This window comes from Manis pentadactyla, chromosome 5 (genome assembly GCF_030020395.1).
Source record: "Manis pentadactyla isolate mManPen7 chromosome 5, mManPen7.hap1, whole genome shotgun sequence".
NCBI classification, from domain to species: domain Eukaryota; kingdom Metazoa; phylum Chordata; class Mammalia; order Pholidota; family Manidae; genus Manis; species Manis pentadactyla.
The window spans coordinates 104589326-104613851 of NC_080023.1; the positions used below are offsets into that span (position 1 = coordinate 104589326).

Sequence of the window (24526 nt, forward strand, 5' to 3'; positions counted from 1 at the left end):
TGTGCAGACGAGGAAACTGAGACTGAGCTAGAATAACTGGCCAGAGATAACATAGCTGGTAAATGGAGGCACAGGAGTTTACACTATAAAGAAGTCAGACTTTGTGTCAGTGATGCTGCTTCTTTCCAGCCTGTGTCAAAGAGCACTGGAATCCTGTGGTGCCTCAAGGGCCACAGAGTAGAAAAAGGCGGGTGTGTTGTGGGGTGAATCAAACAGGCTGTGCTCTAGGCCCTTCAGTCACTCCACTTTCAGCCAGAGTACATCTCTTATGATTATGTGTATAAGGGGTCCTGCTGCAAGCTTTGTTTGAAAGATTCCCAAACACTGAATCGTACCATGATGTCTCCTAATGCTGGTAGCGATCTGCACTAGCAACCTCTTGAAGTCAGGGACCCTGTCTTATCTTTTCTTTGATCTCACAATGGTGGGAAACCTCCCCTGAGCGTGTGCCTGCCTTTGGGAGGAGGAGCAGGTGGAAATCACTGCCTATGGGAAGTGTTGCTGCAGGCTCCAGAACAGCGCTGTCTGAGCATCTCCCATGATCCCTGGCAACCCTGCTCACCGTGTTCCTTACGAAAGCCAACTGAATTAATTATTCACAGTACCTGTAGCCTCACTGGTACCACCGTTCACTGAGCTCTTCCCCAGGAGGGAAGTGGCATCTTCACCAAATATCTTGTGGCAGTTTTCAATGAGAAATTCTACCAGAGATATCTGTAACACAAAAGGGCAAAGACAGGGTGCTCTTCTTCACATGGCAATGTTAGAAATCCCATCTCACATGTGAATCTTGGGTCTAACAAAAAATGAACAAGAATTCTGAGGAAAATTCGATAGTTGATTCTAAAGAACCAAGAATAATCCAGTTTTGTTTAAGAAATAAATGATACTTCCAAGACTACTTTGGCACAGATGTTAAAAAGGTTTCAATGTTTGAATGAAAGTTATGATTTCTACCCTAGCTTAGTAGGTCACATTTTTAAATCAATGCTTACATCTTTAAAGATAGATTAAACTGCAAGGAAGTCACATAGGATGCTTGGGTTGGAGATGTATATATAATCTCTTGCTAAGCTTTATTTCTTATGAAGAACTTTCCAGGTCTTTTGAGATGCAAATGATGTAAAACACCTTATTAAAATTTATGAAGCATCCAATAGGCCAAAACTTGTGAAATTCAGTTATTAAGTGTGGAAGAACCCTAAACTTGGGAAGCAGAGATCTCTGTGGGTTCTCTGTGATGGAAGATCAGCAGTTGGAGAGAAACCATGGCTGCCTGTCTGAGGGCAGTCCCTCCTCATGCACTGCTGCGCCTCATGCTTGCTGTCTGGCCGAGCTGGGGCAGACCTATGATCTCATGAGGCATGCTGTGGCTCCATTAGGATGCTCCGGAGTGTTTTACTGCTTCCTCAGCATGTACCAAGTGAAAGGGTAGGCAAGCATTCTTGGGAATGACCCACTGCTGACAGAGGAAGGCCAATGTGTGTGGAACATAGTACCCAACCGTGTGGGATGTGCCACTAACAACCAGAGAGGTCCTGGGTGTTCCCGCCATTGTACAGTGAGGAAAGCGCCGCCTGGAAAGCGTGCCCACGGTTACAAGTCCTCAGCGAGCAGGCCAAGAGCTGAAAGTTGGCTTGTCAAACTCCAAAGCCCAGGAGTCACATCACATCACTCTTGTCTCTCTATTGTTTAGTCAGTGTAGCACTGACCCTCTTGGACAGAGAGAGAGAGAGAAGTGACTCAGCTCCTCTCCATTTCCCACTGTGCAGCCCACTGTCCTGTACACCACTAGATAAATGCCCGCCGATGGGCAGGGGGGCAATTAAAATGTGCACTTTTAAAAACTGGTCTGTCCGAATTACTAGCACATGTTTCAGATTCAAGGTGGTGACTCAGCCGCGCAGGACATAAAAATAAGAAATCTCCTTACCCTTTTCATCAAGTACATTCCTGCTTCTGTGCTGCAAGGGTTAGGTAGACAAAGAAGGCTCGGGGCTATATGCTGTGATAAGGCAAATGCGGTCATCTCGTTGTATGAAGAGTGCTGCTTGATGTTGTATAATACCTCGAAAAGACACTGCAAGAGCACAGCATTGGCTCTTGGCAGCTGGTCTAAAAGCCTAAAGACAGAAAAATGAAATTTTAAGTGAGGGAAGTCATTTGGATGTGGAAGTGGGAAACACAGAGGCAAGGAACAGAGCACTTTGTCCACCAAGTACGCAGCCCACTCTAGCAGAGCTCCAGGTGTGAATGCATACAGAAATGTTGGACTCAATTCAATTCCTGAACCGGGTAATAACTTCTCCGGTTAAATAAGTGCTTGGCCAAAGTGAGATCATACCACTGGCAAAGTTGTCCACTAGCATCTCTCGTAGACTTGTGGGTCTATTTCCTATCAGTTTCATACATTCAGAAGGTGTAAAATGGTCAAGGAAACCATACAAGTAAGCTTAGGGAAAAAGAGTTCAATGAGGGCAGTTAAGAGGTGCATGTATGTTTAAAATGGCCTTCTGGGTGTGATCAAATGAAAACCCTTCGGATTTCATAACTATTTTAGTGGTCAAAGCTGTAAATGAAAGGCATATTTTCCTAAGGGTATGTCATTTGTAGTTCTCAATGTGAGCCTAGTAGAGTAATTAATTGTTGCATCATTACCTCCGGGTGGCAGTTATTTTCTCATCCTCCCTCTTCCCTTGACAAGGAACAGCAAGCCATCTATCATACAGACTGGATGAAAAAAGACTTCCTTCGATGTTTTGAAGAAAATCCTTACAAAAATAAAGAATATTATTATTGCAGTCAATACATATTGGAAAAATTGCAGAGAAAAACCTTGAGTGGCAAACTTCAGTTCAGTGCCCGCTACCTTCAAAGCCACCCAAACCATGAACCAGGAGAGCTCGGTTCTGACTCTGCTCTGACTTGCACACCCAAAGCAGTACATTGGATTTTCACCACAATTTAGGAGCATAAAAACAGAGTCTAGGTTCTGTTGGCAATGAAGATAAAGCCCCTTGTAGCCTCTGGAAGTGACTTTTTGTGTACGTTTTAGCCAACTAGCACAAACTGACCAGGTCTGGTGATAAAACAATTCAGCCTCTTGAGAAGAAATACATGTACCCATCTTGCTTGTTTATTTGAGACAGTGCTTGCTCTGAATTCTAGCAAGTAAAGTTTTTTAAGCAAAACATACACGCGCATGCTATTGCACAGATATTAAGAGAGAACCAGGCCTTCCGCCCGGAGGAATCTGTGCCCGTTGGGAGAAACCTGCTCTTTTAATAGTTCGATTCCTCCCTTTTGTTACCCTATAAAAGTCCAGTTCTGCAGCCTTATAAGCAGCAGATGTTGGAAATACAGCCAGATCCTCAATGCCTAGCTACCTGTTACCCTTTTCAGTCCCTGAGTAGCACATATATATATTCCCCCCAAAAGGGGAAGTGTCTCAAGATTTAGATACATCACAATTTCATGCCTCTGGGTTAGGGATAGGCAAATGTAAGTTTCCTAAGTGGAGGCCTGGAAATCTGGCACCACAGAAGGCTGATGAACAAGTGTTACCATTATACGTGTGAGCCTATTAACATTTACGAAGCTTTAAAGTTCTGCGCAAGCCTGAGGGCCTTACCAGCATCACAGGGATACCTCGCTTCCACTGACTTCTCTTAGTTTTAGCTCAGTCAAAAAATGTCTGCAGGGAACCATCACAATTACAATCCAGTAAGTGTTCCCTCCTTCTAATGCTTACAGAGCCGCTCTTTGTGCCAGGTGCTCTTTTGAGTGCTGGCGATAGAGCAGTGAAGGAAAAGGGGAAGTCCCAGTCCTGTCATTGCTCCACTGAGTCACTGGCACACTGTCCCCACCCGGGACAGAGTTCTCAAAGCGTTTGCTGTGGAACCATCCCAGTATATTTGAAAGGAAGAAGCACGACAGTCCTGGCTGGCTCTGAGAGTCTAGCAGGGAGCACAAGGGCCCTAGCCTCGTGCCCCAAACTGCAGCTGTCATGGCATTTGTGTCCCCTCTCTCTCCTTTGACCCTGTGCTGCACAATCCACTGGTGGCCAGCTGTGCTGAAGCCAGAACGTGACCCGACTGTGCCAAGGGTATTTGTTGTTGCACGTCTCTTTTAAGACAGCTTAGGGGGAAAATGAGTGTGGCCCTGAGGAGATAGTCCTTTCTCGTTGAGGCCTATGTCTCCAGTTAGTTTCACATGGTATTATCAAGGCCAAAGTTGCAAAGTCTGATTCTCCACCAGGATCAGTCAACTTTAGGAAGAGAACACTTGAGGAATATCTAAGAACTGTACCTATGAGTGCCACCCTCTGGCTAGTTTGCGCGTAGAACAAAGCTGACTATTGCTAGAAAATGAAAGCATTTCCATGTGCGCACCCTGCAGAGAGCGGCAGCAACTTTTCTTGTCACATACCCAGTGTATATTATTGTGGTCCCTGTGGGGGTAGTCATCAACTCTACGTCGTTTCTAACTGTTGCTATTTATCATACAGTCTCATGGAGGACAAGGAAAGACCAAATGTAACTGACATTTATGTGATAATTTTCCTAACCTGTTTGCAGTCATTACTACCTTAACATGTTGTGGTTCAGAACTGCTAACAAGCTCTAAGATGGACTGATGATACCCTGTCTCGGCTCTCTTATTCTCCTTATAGACGTGTAACTGATACTTGTGATTTAGATGTGTCCCTTCACAATTGATCTACTTTTTGTGTAAACATACTGAACATTAAAATTTCCAGTCGAACTGTAGCTGCTGCACCCAGTTTTTACAAGTCATGTTTACCAGGCGAGGCATGTGGTGGGAGCTGATTTCCGTGGGACTGTGTCTGTGGCGGTGAGCTAAACAAATCAAGTTTTAACAGTGGATGCCAGAGGCGCTAAAGGTGAAAAGACACCCACATGCTGGAGTCAAAGCTACGTGACTCTGACAGTAAAAGGCATGAGGGTAACGGGAAGGAATCATGATGAAGCGACCAGAGATTTTGGTGGCTGCACTGAGCATTTTTTGATGCATTTTAAGTCTAATTTTGCATACTACGGCAAAGTAATACAGCCATCTCTGAAGATGAATATAAATTTTCCTTTGGAAACTTTCCCTCCTTAGAAGTATGGGCAGGAAGTCATCAAATTAGGACGGTTGTTCTGGTAAACATTTTGTGTATGTGTGGAGGTTGAAATTTATTATTTTGTTATAATTATCATGGTTATTTTGCATAGAGTGCTCAGGAGGTATGATGGGGAAGGTCGTGTGTGACATAAGAGGAAATTATATCTAAGCAGGCTTTTAACGATCAAAGTAGCTCTGTGAAATTTTGACTTTGTGTTTTATAGTTTTGCACAGTCTTAACCTATTATGTTTTTGATAGCTCCTAGGCCATCGTGATAGATGATACCAATCATACAACTTCAGAGTTAGGCTGTGTGTGAACACTGCTAGAAGTCTCCCTACCTTTAAGACTGCCACTATCACAAAGATGGATTCACTATTCCAGTTCACTTTCTTTCCGGAATTGAGCTTCTCCTTTAGTTCTCTGCCAGATTTCATATGGGTTGGTGTTCTGAACACTCCTTTCCTGAGAGGGCCTTTTTCATTGATAAAAGCAAGCATACTCTATAGGAAGAAAAGGAAAGACAGACATATGGCAGCTCGTCTCCAGAGTGTATGTGGACGCATTGTGGTAGTGGTGGTGGGACTAAATGTGGAATCGTTTTTCCATTTCTCTAAATACATTTCTACCCAACAGTCCACTCTACATTCGTATTCTGAAACACTTCAACCACTTATTTTAATCAGATTTTCCATTTCAGGGAATTTATGCTTTTTCATCAAAGTTGTCTGCTTCAAGGCCTTTGTGGAATCACCCTGTCCTCTTCCATTCATTCTTCATTAGTCCCTAATAGAGGTAGACGCTCTTCCCCACGTCTGTAAATCATTTTGCCATACTCATTTCCCATTTGTTTATTCCCTTTTGAGCAAGTATATACATACCCCATTCCCACTTCTTGTATTTCCTTCCCTCTTTTAAAATCAGGCCCCAATCCCTGGCCGCCTCCTCCGATTACATTCCGTTGTCAACAGTGTTTCTTTCCTGTGGCTGTATCTCCAGGGCCTCTGCTTGCAGTGTGGGAGATAATAGGGCTTGGAGTCACATAGTCCAAGGGCTCTAAAATCTGGTGTCCAGCCTATCTTCTATGTGACCTGGGGCACATACATACTCTGCTGACGCTCTTGGTGTGTGTCTTTGTGTGGATGATGATACTCACAGCTACGCCACCCCCTAAATTTGTGGGGAAGGATGCGAGGACCTGGGCAGTAGGTAGCATGATAAAGTCTTTCAATCTGGAATAAAATTGCCTGTATCTACTACAGCACTAGGAAATGTACTGGACACTCAGTGAATTCTAACAGCGTCAATCAGTGCACCATTGAAGACAACATAGGCCCAACTCAGTGGCTTTCACCTGACCTGGGCTGTTTGGGTGAAAGTGTGCATATTGGCCAGAGGATGAGTCTTTATGCTTAAGCACTTGACATGCACGTCAAATCCATGGGATGCAATTTTGAGTTGTATGATTGAGTCACTTGCTGAAGGAGACTTGGACTTACTGCAGAATTAAGGAAGGAGATGAAAAGGGAATATGAGGATGAGGAGGACTCTCAGAGATTCATACACACAAAACCCATTTTGACGGACCTGAGCAGGCGTGTGTGGGATTTCCTGAAACAAGTGCCATGGACAAGGGTACCTTTTCCTGTGGTATTTGCCTTATAACTCTGCAGTACCTAAGTCTGATTTGATTCTTTCATGTAATTTTAACAGTCTCTTAGCCAGAGCCAGGAGCTAACAATCTCTCCATTTGGGGATAGACTGGAGGAGAAGCCGTGGGCTCCCGAGCTCTCCTTCCTCAGGAGGGCTACGCAAGACTGCAGTGAGACCTACCAGAATGGGGTTGAGCAGCTTATCATCACCACAAATGTCCATCATAGAAATGCCGAAGAGCTGTCTTGGCTTTGCAGGTGTTTGAGGGGGGCAGGGCTGGTCCTGTGAAGTGCTGGAGTCTTGCCAACACGTCTGGTGTGGAATAGCATTCTTTTTAATTGTCTTCCAGCAGGAATCTAAGGAAGAAGTGGGATGATCATTACTGGCAGTTTAATTCACTTCACCTTATTTCCACCATTGCCATTGCATATCACATTTGTTTCAATGGGGAGAAGAGAAAGAAACTGAGTCACTGGCCATTTGGAATTTCCCACATTCTGAAATGGGCCAAGTGCATCCTTGTGGTGGTAATGCGTTCTTCTTACCCGTATCCTGCAAACCAGTAGTTAAGCCTCCAGGTTTGACTGGACTCAGGGTCCGTCCTTTCAGGGGCATCTACTGCCTGCTTCACTGCCTCACAAAGCACTCAACCTATAGCTGTACAAGTTTCTTGGTACTAACCATGTGCAGTGAATTTTGGTGTCAGAGCCCATTTTGAAAGCTAAGAAAATTTGGTATTCAAATGACGCAGAGTGTGGGCAATATCTACCTTCATAGGAAGTCTCCTGTGACTCTGAGATTTCCTGTTGGGCTTTCTATTTGACCAACGTCATGAACTTTCTCCTGTCAAAAGGATCTGCTCTTCCTGACACACCTGCTTGACCCCAGTCTTCCGCCGGCCTCCGGCCCTTTGCCCTATGGGGCCACAACCCTCAGGCAGCTCCATGGATGACTTTCGGCAGTCGAGGTCCTTGGCAAATAGTCTTTACATGCTGACTGTGTTATAAGATTCCAGGTGGCCAATTTTCTTGATACCCACCAAGCTGCCTAGGCATGATTTCTAATTACCCAACAGCTCAGGGCACTACTGACAAAGAGCTTAACAAACAAAGGGTGATGTTTCGAGCTTAACGTTCCCACTGCTCAGCTGTGGATGTTTTCCTAAGAAGGCACCTGAATGTTCACTTAAACCACCTGCTTACAAAACCGAATGCTTTAAAGAAGTCAGCAGTGGAGTTGAGTTGTGGAAAGATAAGCACGTGAGTAATATTTCACCAAATATCCCCAAACGCCCATCCACTTGGCTTTTCACGGACGTAGTGAGTGAGTGCCCTGCCACGTGCACCCACAGGGAGCAGTGCTTGTGACGCTGGGTCAGCGAGACCAGGATCAAGTAACCAAAAGGCTCCTGGTTTCCCACTTACTTGTGTAAGCTGCTCAAGAGTCTTTGAGCTTCAGTTTGCTCAACTTTAACATATATGAAGCTCCTTCTATCTTAATGGTGGACTAAATAATATGACGTACAGCTCGACACCAGTCGGGGCTCACTCGGCCTCAATAAAAGTAACTTCCTTCACTCTGAGGGCCTAAGGCAGCCTTGACACCCACAGCAGACCACCCCCATTCTCCACTTGCTCTTTCGGCTTCCAGAAGGTACGTGGTTGTGAAGGAATAATGCCCCCATTCTGCCTAGTTAAGGGTCTTTCTTCCTGCCCTGAGATGCACACCCCAACCGTTTTAAAGAGAGAGAAGGAAGAACACAAATACGTTTTTCAGTCCAGCAGGAGGATCCTGTGTGTCAACACGTATGCATCCTTATGCTACATGTGCGTATGTAGGTTGAGTTGTATGTGACCTGGTTTCCCTACTTGAAACCTGGTTTTGTTATTTCTAGAACTATCTAAATGTAGTCCATTATCCAACTTCCTTCAGAAGAATCCTGTATCCCTTGATATACAAAGGTACATATTCCAGCTACTCTGTGAGCACAGACATAGAGCAAAGTAGACACTGAGCCCTGTACTTTCCAAAAAATAGTTTCAGGCTTAGCTGGACCTCTCGAAATGTATGTTAGTTGGTGTTAAGAGTTCATGTTTCCTCTGTGGCTAATAAAAAAAAATACACTATGGCCCTGAAAAATACTGGAATTATTAAGGAACCCCTAGGCTCTGTCATATGGTCCTGGCAAGATATGGGTTAGTGTTTCCTCATGCTCAAAGTAAGCTACGAATATTAAAAACTTAAAGTTTTGAACTTTGTGCTTATAGAGTAACAATCATAACAATAAAAAATACTTTAACTTTGAATTGTTCTGGCTCAAATGCTTCCCAAATTAATGGCACATTTTCTTCTGAAAACATCCTGAGATTTAGGCATATATATATATTTTTTAATCCACATTTCAGAGACAAGGAAACAGACTGAGAGTAACTGGCCCAAATAACATAGCTGGTAAATGGAGGCACATGAGCTTACACTCTGGAAACGCTGTTTGACTGTTTGACACAAAGTCAAGTCGGACTTTGTGTCAGTGATGCTGCTTCTTTCCAGCCTGTGTCAAAGAGCACTGGAATCCTGTGGTGCCTCAAGGGCCACAGAGTAGAAAAAGGCGGGGGTGTTGTGGGGTGAATCAAACAGGCTGTGCTCTAGGCCCTTCACTCACTCCACTTTCAGCCACAGTACATCTCTTATGATTATGTGTATAAGGGGTCCTGCTGCAAGCTTTGTTTGAAAGATTCCCAAACACTGAATCGTACCATGATGTCTCCTAATGCTGGTAGCGATCTGCACTAGCAACCTCTTGAAGTCAGGGACCCTGTCTTGTCTTTTCTTTGATCTCACAGTGGTGGGAAACCTCCCCTGACTGTGTGCCTGCCTTTGGGAGAAGGAGCAGGTGGAAATCACTGCCTATGGGAAGTGTTGCTGCAGGCTCCAGAACAGCACTGTCTGAGCATCTCCCATGAACCCTGGCAACCCTGCTCACCGTGTTCCTTACCAAAGCCAAATGAATTAATTATTCACAGTACCTGTAGCCTCACTGGTACCACCGTTCACTGAGCTCTTCCCCAGGAGGGAAGTGGCATCTTCACCAAATATCTTGTGGCAGTTTTCAATGAGAAATTCTACCAGAGATATCTGTAACACAAAAGGGCAAAGACAGGGTGCTCTTCTTCACATGGCAATGTTAGGAATCCCATCTCACATGTGAATCTTGGGTCTAACAAAAAATGAACAAGAATTCTGAGGAAAAATCGATAGTTGATTCTAAAGAACCAAGAATAATTCAGTTTTGTTTAAGAAATAAATGATACTTCCAAGACTACTTTGGCACAGATGTTAAAAAGGTTTCAATGTTTGAATGAAAGTTACGATTTCTACCCTAGCTTAGTAGGTCACATTTTTAAATCAATGCTTACATCTTTAAAGATAGATTAAATTGCAAGGAAGTCACATAGGATGCTTGGGTTGGAGATGTATATATAATCTCTTGCTAAGCTTTATTTCTTATGAAGAACTTTCCAGGTCTTTTGAGATGCAAATGATGTAAAACACCTTGCTAAAATTTATGATGCATCCAAAAGACAAACATCTGTGAAATTCAGTTGTTAAGTGTGGAAGAACCCTAAACTTGGGAAGCAGAGATCTCTGTGGATTCTCTGTGACGGAAGGTCAGCAGCTGGAGAGAAACCATGGCGGCTTGTCTGAGTATGATAAACGGCTGCCACTCCAGGTGCGTATAGGTCAAGCGTGCACTTTTAAAAACAGGTCTGTCTGTATTACCACCACACATTTCAGACTCAAGGTGGGGCCTCTGCCCCTCAGGGCATAAAAATAAGATATCTCCTTACCTTCTTTTTCATATTGTTTCCTAGATCTGTGTTGCAAGTACCAGGCAGATAAAGAAGGCTCGGGGCTATATACATCGATAAACCAAAAGCTGTCATCTCGTTGTATTTGGAGTGCTGCTGAATGTTGCGTAAAACTCCAAACAGACACCGCAAGAGAACAGCATTGGCTCTCGGCAGCTGGTCTAAAAGCCTAAAGACAGAAAAATGTACTTTTAAGTGAGGGAAGTTGTTTGGCTGAGGAAGTGGGAAACACAATGCCAAAAAACAGAGCGCTTTGTCCACCAAGTACGCAGCCCACTCTAGCAGAGCTCCGGGTGTGAATGTGTAGAGAAATGTTGGACTCAATTTAATTCCTGAACAGGGTAAGAACTTCCCCGGTTAAACAAGTGCCTGGCCAAAGTAAGGTCGTATCACTGGCACCCTGGTCCACTAGCATCTCTCATAGACCAGTGGGTCTCATTTCCTATCAGTATCATACTTTCAGAAGTTGTAAATTGGTCAAGGAGTCCGTACAAGTAATCTTAGGGAAAAAGAGAGTTTGATGAGGGCAGTTAAGATGTGCATGTATTAAACTGGCCCCCTGAGTGTGATCAAATGAAAACCCTTTGGCTTTGGTAAGATTTTAGTGGTCAAAGCTGTAAATGATAGGCCTGTTTTCCTTAGAGTATGTTGGTTGTAATTCTCAGTGTGAGCAGAGTAGAGTGATCAATTGTTGCATGGTTACCTCCGTGTTGCAGTTATTTTGTCATCCTCGCTCTCCCCTTGATCAGGAATGGCAAGCCATTTATCATACAGACTGGATGAAAAAAGACTTCCTTCGATAGTTTGAAGAAAATCCTTACAAAAATAAAGAATATTATTATTGCAGCCAATATGTATTGGAGAAATTGCAGAGAAAACCTTGAGTTGCTGACTTCAGTTCGGTGCCCGCTACCTTCATAGCCACCCAAACGTGACCCAGGAGAGCACAGCTCTGACTCTCCACTGACTTGCACACCCAAAAGCAGGGGCTTGGTTTGCCTCAATAAGTTAGGAGCATACAAGCAGCGTCTGGGCTCCGTTGGCAGTGAAGCCTCTGGAAGTGACTTTTTGCGTACGTGTCAGCCAACTAGCACAAACTGACCAGGTCTGGTGATAAAACAGTTCACCTTCTTGAGAAGATATACATGTACCCATCTCGCTTGTTTATTTGAGACACAATACTTGCTCTGAATTCTACCAAGTAAAGTATTTGAAGCCAAACACACGGCAAATGCTATGGCACATATACTACGGGAGAACTTGGCCTTGTGACCTGAGGTATATGTGCCCCTTGGGAGAAAACTTCTGTTTTTATAACTTGATTCCTGTAACCCTATAAAAAGTGCAGTTCTGCAGACTTATAAGCTGCCAAAGTTGGAAATACAGCCAGATCCCCAATTCCTAGCTACCTGTTACCCTTTTCCATCCCTGAGTGGACCTCCCCCTAAAAAGGAAAGAGTCTCAGAATTTGAACAGATGACAATTGCAGGCTTCCGGGTTGGAGACAGGGAGATATAAGCTTCATAAATGGAGGCTTGGATATCTGTCACTACAGAAGGCTGATGAACAAGTGTTACCATGATACAAGTGAGCCTATGAACATTTATGAAGCTTTAATGTTCTGTGCAAGCCTGAAGGCCTTGCTAGCGTCACAGGCATACCTCGCTTCCACTGGGCTCACTAATAGCCCAGGACTTCTCTTAGTTTTTAGCTCAGTCAGGAAATGTTTGCAGGGAACCATCACAATTACAGTCCAGTAAGTGTTCCCTCCTTCTAATGCTTACAGAGCCGCTCTTTGTGCCAGGTGCTCTTTTGAGCCAGGAGGAAGCACAACAACCCTGGCTGGCTCTGGGAGTCCAGCAGGGAGCTGGAGGCCCCTAGCCTCGTGCCCCAAACTGCAGCTGTCATGGCATGTGTGTCCCTCTCTCTCCTTGATCCTGTGCTGCGCAATCTACCATTGGCCAGCTTTGCCGAAGGCATGTTGTGACCCGAGCTGGCTGTGCCAAGGGTATTTGTTGTTGCACCTCTCTTTTAAGACAGCTTAATGGCCAACTCCGTGTGGTCCTGAGGAGATAGTCCTTTCTCGTTGAGGCCTATGTCTCCAGTTAGTTTCACATGGTATTATCAAGGCCAAAGTTGCAAAGTCTGATTCTCCACCAGGATCAGGCAACTTTAGGAAGAGAACACTTGAGGAATGTCTAAGAACTGTACCTATGAGTGCCACCCTCTGGCTAGTTTGGGCTTAGAACAGAGGATTAGGCGAGAGCCTGCTGACTCTTGCTAGGAAATCAAAGCAGTTCCGTGTGTGCACCCTGCAGAGAGCAGCAGCAGCCTTGCTACTCACATACCCCGTGTATATTACTGTGGTCCCTGTGGGGGTAGTCGTCAACTCTGTGTCCTTTCTAACTGTTGCTATTTAGCATACAGTCTCATGGAGGACATGGAAAGACCAAATGTAACTGACATTCTGTGATAATTTTCATAACCTGGTTGCAGTTGGTTCAGAGCTGCTAACAAACTCTTAAGACGGACTGATGAAATCCTGTCTCGGTTCCTTTATTCCCCTTATAGACATGTAACTGATACTTGTGATTTAACTGTGTCCCTTCACAATTGATCTATTTTTTGTATAAACTTATTGAACGTTCAAATTTCCAAACTTGGTGTAGGTGCTGCACCCACTTTTTACAAGTCATATTTACCAATGGAGGCATGTGGTGGGAGCTGATTCGCATGGGACTGTGACTGTGGCAGTGGGCTAAACAAATCAAGTTTTAACTGATTATGCCAAACTTTCTAAAGGTGAAAAGAGGCCCGTGTGCTGGAGTCACTCTATGCGACACTTGACAGTAAAAGGCATGAGAGTAACAGGGGAAGGAATGATGATGACGTAAACAGAGGTTTTGGTGGCTACTGTCAGCATTTTTTGATGCTTTGTAAGGTAAATATTAGCATGCTATGGCAAAGTAATACAACCATCTCTGTATTTAATATAAATAGTCTTTTGGAAACTTTCCCTCTTTAGGAATATTGGCAGGAAGTCATCAAATTAGGATGCTTGTTTTGGTAAACATTTTGTATACATGCAGAGTTTGGAATTTATTATTACTTTGTTATTATTATCATGGTTATTTTGCATAGAGCGCTCAGGAGTGATGATGGGGAAGGCCGTGTGTGACATAAGAGGAAATTATATCTAAGCAGGCTTTTGATGATCAAAGTAGCTTCCTGAAATTTTGACTTTGTGCTTTAGTTTTGCACATGCTTAACCTATAATGTCTTTGATGGCTCCTTGGCCGTCATGATGGAGGATAGCAATCACACAGCTTCAGAGTTAGGCTGTGTGTGGACACTGCCAGAACTCTCCCTACCTTTAAGACGGCCGCTGCCACAAGGACGGATTCACCATCCCAGTTCACTTTTTTCCCGGATTTGAGCTTCTTCTTTAGGGCTCTGCAGGATTTCCTATTGGTCTCTGGCCTGAAGACGCCTTTTGTGAGCGGCCCTTTTTCATTGATAAAAGCAAGCATATCCTATAGGAAGAAAAGGAAAGAAAGACATACTGCAGCTCATCTCCACAGGGTATGTGGAGGCATGGTGCTAGAGATGGAGGGCCTAAATGTAGAATTTTTTTTTCCATTTCTCTAAAAACATTTCTATCCAACAATTCCTTCTACATACATTCGTGTACTGAAATACTTTAAACACTTATTTTAATCAGATTTTCCTTTCCAGGGAATTTATGCTTTTTCATCAAATGTGTCTGCTTCAACGCCTTTGTGGAATCACCCTGTCCTCTTCCATTCATTCTTCATTAGTCCCTAATAGAGGTAGACACTCTTCCCCACATCTGTAAATCCTTTTGCCATACTCATTCTGCATTTGTTTATTCCCTTTTGAGCAAGTATATGGATACCTCATTGCTACTTTTTCTATTTCCTTCCCTCCTTTAAAATCAGGCCCCAATTCCTCACCACCACCTCTGATTACATTCCATTGTCAACAGTCTTTCCTGTGGCCGTATCTCCAGGGCTTCTGCTTGCAGTGTGGGAGATAATAGGGGTTGGAGTCACATAGTCCAAGGGCTCTAAAATCTAGTGTCCAGCCTATCTTCTGTGTGACGTGGGACACATACATACTCTGCTGACGCTCTTGGTGTGTGTCTTTGTGTGTGTGAAGTACAGAAGATGATAATCACAGCTACCCCAACCCCTTAATTTGTGGGGAAGAATGCGAGAACCATGGCAGTAGCTAGCGTGAGAAATTCTTTCAATGTAGAATAAAATTGCCTGTATTTACTATAGCGCTAGGAGACGTACTGGACACTCAGTGAATGCTAACACTGTCAACTCAATGCACCATTAAAGATAACGTAGGCTGAAGTCAGTGACTTTAACCTGATAGTTGCCATTTGGGTTAAAGTGTGCATGGCCAGAGGATGAGTCTTTACACTTAAGCACTTGACATGCAAGTCAATTCCATGGGATGCAATTTTGAGTTGTATGATTGAGTCACTTTAGCTGAAGGAGACTTGGACCTACTGCAGAATTTAAGGAAGGAGATGAAAAGGGAATATGAGGATGAGGAGGACTCTCAGAGATTCATACACACGAAACCCATTTTGACGGACCTGAGCAGGCATGTGTGAATTTCCCGAAACAAGTGCAATGGACAAGAGTACCTTCTCCTGTGGTATTTGCCTTATAACTCTGCAGTACCTAAGTCTGATTTGATTCTTTCATGTAATACTGAAAAAGCCTCTCAGCCAGAGGCATTTGGAGCTAGATTTGGAGGAGAAGCCTTGGGCTCCTGAGCTCTCCTTCCTCAGGAGGGCTACACAAGACTGCAGTGAGACCTACCAGAACGGGGTTGAGCAGCTTGTCGTCGTCACAAATGTCCATCATAGAAATGCCAAAGATCTGTCTTGGCTTTGCAGGTGGTGGTGCCGGGCTGGGGTTGTCCTGTGAAGCGCTGGAGCTCTTCCAACAGGCCAGGTGTGCGACAACACTCTTCTTAACTCTCTTCCAGCGTGAATCTAAGGAAGAAGTGGGATGATCATTACTGGCAGTTTAATTCACTTCACCTTATTTCCACCATTGCCATTGCACATCACATTTCTTCCAATATTGAGAAGAGAAAGAAATTGAGTCAGTGGCTGTTTAGAATTTCCCACATTCTGAAATTGGCCAGTTGCATCCTTGTGGTGCTAATGTGTTCTCCTTCGCCGTATTTTGCAAACAAGTAGTTAAACCTCCAGGCCCGACAAGACTCAGGGTTAGTCCTTTCTGGGGCATCTACTGCCTGCTTCACTGCGTCATGAAGCACTCAACCTGTAGCTGTACAAGTTTCTTGTTACTAACCATGTGCAGTGAATTTCAGTGTCAGAGCCCATTTTGAAAGCTAAGAAAATTTGGTATTCAAATGAGGCAGAGTGTGAGCATCATCTACCTTCATAGGAAGTCTCCTGTGACTCTGAGATTTCCTGTTGGGCTTTCTAAGTGACCAACCGTGGTCACTTTCTCTTGTTAAAAGGATCTGCCCTTCCTGACACCACCTGCTTGACCCCACTCTTCCGTCAGCCTCTGGCCCTTTGCTCTGTGGGGCCACAACCCTTAGGTAGTTCCATGGATGACTTTCTGCAGTCAGGGTCCTTGGCAAATAGTCATTACATGCTGCCTATATTACAAGACTGCAGGTGGCCAGTTGTCTTGATACCGCACCAGCTGCCTAGGCATGATTTCTAATTACCGAACAGCTCAGGACAATACTGACAAAGAGCTTTACAAAGAAAAGGTGACTGTTTTGAGTTTAAGGTTCCCATTGCTCAGCTGTGAATGTTTTTCTCATAAGGCACCCGAGTGCTTGCTTAAACCACCTGCTTGCAAAACTGAATGCTTTAAAGAAGTCAACAGTGGAGTCGAGTTGTAGGAAGGATAAGCACATGAGTAACATTTCACCAAATATCCCCAAATTTCCATCCACTTGGCTTTTCACGGACGTAGTGAGTGAGTGCACTGCCACGTACACCCATAGGGAGCAGTGCTTGTGACACTGGGTCAGCAAGACCAGGATCAAGTAACCAAAAGGCTCCTGTTTTCCCACTTAGTTGGGTAAGCTACTCAAGAGTCTTTGAGCTTCAGTTTGCTGAGCTCTAACATAAATGAAGCTATTTGTATCTTACTGGTGGACTAAATAATATGACGTCCAGCTCAGCACCAGACATGGCTCACTGCAGCCTAGATAAAAGTAACTTCCTTCACTTTGAGGAACTAAGGCATCTTTGATACCCACCCCCATTCTCCACTTTCTCTTTTGGCTTCCAGAACGTACGTGGTTGTGAAGGAATAATGCCCCCACTCCGCCTGGTTAAGGGTCTTTCTTTCTGCCCTGAGATACGCACCCCAACCATTTTAACGGCAGAGAAGGAATGATGCAAGTACGTTCTTCAATCCAGCAGGAGGTTTCTGTGTGTCCACAGGTACACATGCTTACGCTACATGTGCATATGTAGGTTGAACTGTATGTGACCTGGTTTCCCTACTCGTAACGTGGTTTTCTTATTTCTAGAACTATGCGAATGTAGTCTGTTATTCATCTTTTGTAAAAACAATGCTGTATCCCTTGATACAAAGCTATATATTTCAGCTACTTTATGAGTACAAACATAAATTAGACACAGTGAGTCCTGTACTCTCTCAAAAGTTTTTTTCGTCTTAGCTGGAATATTTGTAATATAGGTTATTTGGTCTTACACTTCATGTTGCCTCTGTGGCTCCTAAAAATATATGCTTTGGCTATGAGTAATGGGAATGATGAAAGAAGGTAAATTTTAGGAATGTAGGATTTCTATATGGTCATGGCATGATGTGGTTTAGTGTTTCCTCATGGTGGAATTAAGGTATGAACACTTAAAAAACAAATTTTTGAATCATTGTTCTTATAGAATAACAATCATAATGTTAGAAATGCTCTAAGTAGAAATTCTTTTCTGGCTCAAACACGTCTCAAATTAATAGCATGGTGTGTTCTGAGAAGGACACATCATCGGGAGCATTTTGGCATGGCAGAGATAAAAATCGTTGAAGAAATCATAATAATAATAAGCCCCATCCGTAAATTTCTATCCAGTTGTAGCTTCCACATGCTGTGAAGCACACATGAGTGATCTCATTGTGTGGGTAAAACTGAGAGTTCAATTTCACCTTATGTAAAGTCGGTAAGTCCTGTAATTCTTACTCCCCCTTAATTCTTTCATCCCAGGTCTCTCTAATCAGGCCATCATTTGATCACGTCTTGTGATGGCCTTTAGAAAACCATGTCATGGGAAAAATCCATTCCCCGGATATATGAAGCTCACACTCTAATAAGACAGAGTTGTGTTCATAACGTGATTCAATGTTGGAAATGCTCTGGAATTAAAGAGAAGGAAGAGACCGTCTACCTAGAGGAATGAAGGGGGAGAAAACCCCTCCTAGCAATGCGTTGGGTGCTTCCGTGTGGGAAGGGACCGGGCTCACCTCTCTGTTGGTTCCTGGCCAGGTGCCTGGGCTTCAGGATGAAAGAAAAGATAGAATCCTGCAGTTCCTGGGGCACGAACGTAGCAGGAAGAAGGCTCGTTTTAATTCCGTAAGGATGTTCATGCCCTGCGTGGAGAAAACCTAAATATAGATTCCGGCTGATGGTGGTGGGTAGGGTACAAACCTACCTACCTTACCATGAGCATGTGCACCATACTGGGGTGTGCTGCCATTCTCCTGGGCTTCTGGAGAAAGAATGCTGTGCCTCTGAGTCAGCATCATATTCCCTCACCTGGGGGACACCCTGCAGAAAGCAGGTGCCCAAGCAATAATTTAAAAAGAGAAAAACAAAGCTTAAACATGGTGCTTTGCTTGGAATACACAGCCCCATCAGGGAGGGCCGTGCACCGTGTTGGCTTGTGCTGTGCTTCGATCTGAGACTATTTAACGCATCCTAGTTTCTGTCTTGACACTAACTAGGTGTGTAAGGCTCAGGCAGATTGCCCCTTGGAACCTTACATACATGCTTTCAAGCACTTGCTTATAAGGATCAAAGTAAATATAGTAATCATTGGTAGTTAATACATTTTAAATAATCGTATATGTTAAGAATTGTTATGATCACTGTTCTCTCACTCAAGGTGTCAGCTTAACAAAGAGAATTTCCATTTGCTTTTGTCAGTTCTAAACCCAGGGCTACTCAAGAGCAGCAGGGAGCCTTTATGCTTCCCTCCCACTGTCCCCCTGCCCCTAGGAGGCTCCCGCCAATGGTCAGATGGAAGGATGCACACTGTGTTGGTCACCCAAAAGCAGAGTGCAAAACATTTGTTTACAGAGTGGGAAACTGCACCCAAAATCGTGGGGAGTTGCCACGCCCAGAAATTTGTTTTGCTCTTTCATGCTTTAAATTGCTTCCTCTCCATAGAAAACTCAGAACTCTGGGCTCATGACCTGGCTTTCATTTTTCCAGGATAGAATGAAAGTTCCCTTTCTTTCAGCTCACATGTATTATTGAATGTAACTTGAGGAGCTCTTGTTTTCCTTTTCATCTGGTGCACATGCAATGTCAGTACCGTGTTTAGCACAACAATCACAGCGACTTCCATCTTTTAAGGCAAAAGAAGCTTCTGTGACAGCAATAAAATACAATGAAATCACAAGTATAGCCAGGAGTTAGTTCACAATTGAGAATTTACAGCATGCTAAGAAGAGTATTCAGACCAGCTGCTAAGGGATCGTCAAGATTGGGCAGTCTCTTCACATTTTTAGAGCCAGCTGTGGTACATGATGTTCTAAGCATAAAAGTTACCATCTATATTGTTTTATCTAAGTTGATGCATTTTATTAAAATAAATATACCTAGGGTTTTGATGTTTTTCACTTTATTGCTGGCCTATTATTAATTTAAAAAAACCATGAAGCAGGTGGGCACACCGTCCTCAGCTATGCACTTGGTGACTCTGTATTCTAAGATGGGGGATATCTGTTTCATGGAGAAAACTTGGTTCTTTAGATTTTTCCAGATCACTTGAAAATATTCTTCAGATCATTGGAGAAAGAGTAATAGCCAATGGATTGTCGGAAGGATTAAAAATTAATAATTATGTAAGAGGAAATGCTCTAAGGTTTCTAGCAAGAATCGTTGTCACCATTACTCTGTTGCAAGGTCTCTCTCAGATCCTGTGCAGGTGTTCATTTTAATCTATTTCCATTTCCACACTGATCAGATGTGCTGATCCAAGAATTATTATTTTGAGCTGACTTGTAATAACTATTTTAGGAGAGGTGTAAGCTCTGTATCAATAACCTTGAGAACAATACTGGTAAACTCAGCCTGAGAGACGGCAAAGTACATGTGGCTCAGTCAGTAAAGACTTGAGGAATCTAAATGTGATCATCTCATTTTCTTTGGGACACTGAGAAAAATTCTGGGCCCAGAGCAGACGATAAATAAATATTTGGATTTGGTTTCAGAGACATGATTAGATTTTGGAAGGATCTCACAAATTAGAGGCTATTTAAGAGGAAATGGGACAGAAGAATACTTGAATATTAACCATATCAATGAACACTCTATGAGACTTTCACTTTTAAGGGTATTTAAACTTAAGACCAAAGAGCCATGAACTTGAGGTTTTAGAGTGAGAATTTTGAGCCCCATCAACCCCATCTTAGATTTTCCCTGACACTTACCAATGAGTGGATATGGTGTCTTTTCCTTGTCAGAACTGACCCAAAGCTGGTAATCTTTCTCAGAGCCCTTGGAGACAAAAAGAACTATGTTTCACAATAAATCTTTCATAGTAGTACTTGAAGAACACATTTCCTTAGCATTTCTTTGTTTGCAAAAAGAAAGAATTGAGTCCAGTATAAATTCTATTTATTTGTTCCATGGTGGGTAGCTGCAGTTTTTGAGTTAATGCTGACTTGAGTCACCTTTTGTGGCCCAGTGACCATCGCAGAGTCTTGTCCCTTTGATAAAGGCCAGGGATGTATGGCACCACAAGGCAATCAGTCCCTCACTTTGTGGGTGTTCCGTGGCCTAGGCCCCTTTCACTAAGGAGGAAAAGGCTAATCTCAAGAGTCCTGCCTCGTGTTGTCTCCAGACTCCTTGGGGAATGTTGGTTTTTGCCTTCAGATGTCCCTGCCCAGACAAGAACGTCCTCCAGAAAGCCACACATCCTGCCATGATTATTCCTGAGCAAAGTAAAACCTGAAAGGTCTCATTAGCTCAGCAACCCTGAGCAGAAGGAGACAAATGCCCAAGAGGCCTTGAGCAGATGGCAGCGTGAAGTCAGCCCACCGGCTTTGGTGTGGACAAGCCCCACTCTTGGGACATGGACTCTAACTTAGAGCACAGGTCAGATTCAGAAAACAGTTAGTCCCTGCGGTAACACCAGCGTTCCCACTTGAAACAAGCAAGTGTAAATTATAAAGACTGCTGGACTCTTTCAAAGAATCCTTCAGGAGACGATGAAGCAAAAAATGTTTGAAGTGGAGTTGATGATAGTTATTATGCTTGCCTGTACTCCTGATTAAAATCATGGCCTTGCCCAGATGAAGAAGGGTCCCAAGCATGGAAGCAATCTGTCTGTCTATCTGTCTGTCTCTCCCTCTGTCTCTCTCTCTCTCTCTCTCTCTCTCTCTCTCTCTCTCACACACACACACACACACACACACACACGCACACACAGCTAAATCTGCTCAAAATCGTTGCAAATAGGATTAAAGAGCCAATAAAAATCTTTAAAGGCAGGGATTGGAAACACAGTGTTGAAATCCTTTAAATAAAGCATGCATATATAGCCAAATAACCCTCAGTTTTTCATTAAAATAGAAATTTTTTCTTGCCTAGTTGAGCTTGATCACCTTAAGCAAAGGAAAATCACACACATAAAATGAAATGAGTTATATCATTACTCAGTCTCCCCAACTTCATCCCTGAAACGACCTGCTCTCTTCCAAGATTTATTTGTTATTCAGGGCATACATATCATACAGGTTAGAAATCAATATAATCTGTGTTTTATTCAATGCCTATATTCAATTTTATTTTAAGTGTATTAATAAATTCCATTTGTACAGAAATCCTTGATTTATTATGCAAATTCTAGTTGCCCAGAGTTTTTAAGGGGCTTTATTGTGCCATTGGGTCAAGCAAAACTTAAGTAACAATTTTGTAATTCTATCACAATAACAGGACGTTTCCCATTTACAAAGAATTTTATATAAGAAACTGTGCATTACAAATGCTTCCTGTAGCTCTGTCCATCGCATATCTCTTTCCCCAGTGTCAGCAGCTCACTCCAGCCCCATCAAAACATGAGGGATATGACATTTAAGGGAAAACAAGGTGAAAGTGATGTGTATACAGATGTCCCCAGATTGCGGTCTTATTCAAAACTCGCCTCCTGTACTTGTTCCTAAGAGGCATTAGGTATCTCATTCTCAGGACCTGCAGCAAGGGGCTGTAGCTTCTAGCCAGGTGATCTCTATTTCAGAACAACAAAACATGTCATTTGAGATGCATGTTTCTTAGACTGAGTCCTCGGGTGATGACCAAGGTAAACAGGGATGGGAGAGGAGGGATCGGGAAAGAAGATTCAGGAAGAGTAGCCTCGTAGAGGAAGAAATATTTAGAATCTTATGAATTGTCTTATATATTTTCTTTGTTTATATTATTTATAATAAATATGCAATGTGAGTAGCCCTCTAAAATTATAGCCCAATTTTATGCTATGACTTTTAATTTGCACAAAATTTAAATCGGGAATACAGGAATAGTACCCATGTATAGGCTAATAACATAGGTTTGCTACCTTCAATTTCTACATTTGGGGGACAAAATAAGACTTTGATATCTATAATAATCAGCTGTCTTAGGATGGGAACTGCATCACACACACACACACACACACACACACACACACACACACACACACACACACGAGCTTCCAAAATCAAAGTTGGTTTTTAAGTAAAAATAGCTTGCAGGTAACTTACAGTTATTCCTAGGACTGGTAGTGACATGTTGATTATGTCATTCACTGTGTCTGAATTTGTTATTCTTATAGTTATAGACTGTAAAAAAGAAGTAAGAAAATTGCCATGAATGAAAAAATTTAAACTAGGTGAATAAATAATTATTGGCAAATTATTATCCATATTCTAAAGTCAAAACTTGTTATCAGGCAATAACAAAATAAAGCACATGCAAAGCAAACCCTATTTACAGTTTGTTTCCATTCCTTTTTATAACATGAAGGTAGTAGGAAGCATTTCAGTAAAACGTGTATTTCTCTTAGAGGATTTGTGGCGCACAAAATGTAACAGCTTCATTAAGAAAGAGAAAGACTAAGAACTCTGAGAGGGCACGTGGGCTTGTCCTCAACATCTTCAGGTTGTGAACATAATGGAGGGGGGAACAGTTGAAAAAGGAGGAATTGGATGCTTTTCTTTCTTCCTGCGTTGTGTTTTTATAGTATGGCTTTGTTTCTTTGCAATTATATACTCAGCTTCCGTAAGAACAGAATAAAAACTGGCTATAAAAGACATAAAAAAATAGTGTACTTTCTCAGCGTCAGACATCATGAGTACTAAGATTTTCATTGTTGAAATCTGTTGAGACAAAACCAACGAGGATAGCAAATGAGACTGAAAATGTTAGAAATTGAAGTTCCGTTCTCAAACCTGCCAGTGAACAAGTTATTTTTACTAGCTTTCTATCATGTTTCACACTGAGAAACTGCTCATAAAAACAGAACAGTTTACAGAAAATTCCCTAAAAGGGATTAATAGGATACTGAGATATCTATCAATCTGAATTCCAAAAGATATTTTAAAATAAGACAATATGTAAGTAAGAACATTTACTATGTACAATATAACATTATAAGATAATCAGGCGATGAGGCAAGTGTCCTCTGATAAACACTGCTTAAAGAAGACAGACAGTGTAAGTGGACACTCATGGGCCTTAAAAATTAAGAACAAAGTTAAAAGAAAGCCTTTTCATCTATTAAATTTTTCTTTTCGTTGTATTTTTTTTCTTTTTGAATTCAATTGCTTGATATGACACATGGCCCTGAAAAATTGTTTGATAATGGGACTTTTGTAAACAAAAGCATTCATGGATTTCAAATTACTTGTAGCACTAAGGATTATGAATATGTGTTTCAGAACCAGAAGTAGAGTTCACAGCACTATGCTAAATTTTATAGGAGTATTCAAACACTGTGTTTTAGCTTGAGACTTAACAGTTTTTTTTAAAAAACAGGCTTTTTAAAGTTTCTTTTTAAACTTTTGTAACAGTTCTATTTTTAAAGATGTCCAAAACCTCTTCAGTACAATTTAAAAAGTCTCCCATGACATTGCTTGTAAGGTAAAAAAGACAAACAAACAATCTGTTTTGAAATGCTGGTAATCACTCCCTAATTTATCTGGCCTGTAAGATAATGGTTTTTCACAGCATAAGGAACATACTGTGTTCAAAATAATAATTACAGGGTTGTATGTATGTCTTCCTGCATGTTGTCTCTTCTCCAAAATAGATAAATTCCAGTAGATAGTGCTCTTTGTATAAAAATAGCTTGAAAAAAAAAACCATTTTGTCAAACAATTTGAAAAACAGAGATATGACCTATTTTTCCGTTTTGACCTAAAGTGTTACATGATATATAAAGAACCAGAAAGATGTGATCAATTCTCAAGAGTTCAGGCCAACCTTGAAATGTCTGGATGTTCAAATTATTAGCCAAAACAACTATGATAATTATGTTCAATGATATCAATGAAAATATGCTAATAATTAAAAATATAGGAATCTCAGCATAGAAACTCAAAATAATTAAAAATGGAAT

At 42.4% G+C, this 24526-nt stretch overlaps 2 protein-coding genes across 2 annotated transcripts; both read right to left on the bottom strand.

Moving 5' to 3' along the window:
- Positions 1–588: 588 nt before the first annotated feature.
- On the bottom strand, positions 589–5686 carry LOC130683975 (rho GTPase-activating protein 20-like). The gene is made up of 4 exons (XM_057503263.1): positions 5470–5686; positions 2659–2771; positions 1934–2123; positions 589–714 (listed from the first exon to the last, which is right to left on the bottom strand). Exons 1-4 carry the CDS (start codon positions 5626–5628, stop codon positions 589–591), a joined length of 588 nt encoding a protein of 195 aa, XP_057359246.1. The 5' UTR covers positions 5629–5686.
- Positions 5687–7610: 1924 nt separating this feature from the next.
- On the bottom strand, positions 7611–18449 carry LOC130683976 (rho GTPase-activating protein 20-like). Its single transcript, XM_057503264.1, has 7 exons — positions 18365–18449; positions 15510–15685; positions 14022–14183; positions 11354–11466; positions 10630–10819; positions 9808–9916; positions 7611–7696 (listed from the first exon to the last, which is right to left on the bottom strand). Exons 1-7 carry the CDS (start codon positions 18447–18449, stop codon positions 7611–7613), a joined length of 921 nt encoding a protein of 306 aa, XP_057359247.1.
- Positions 18450–24526: the final 6077 nt, after the last annotated feature.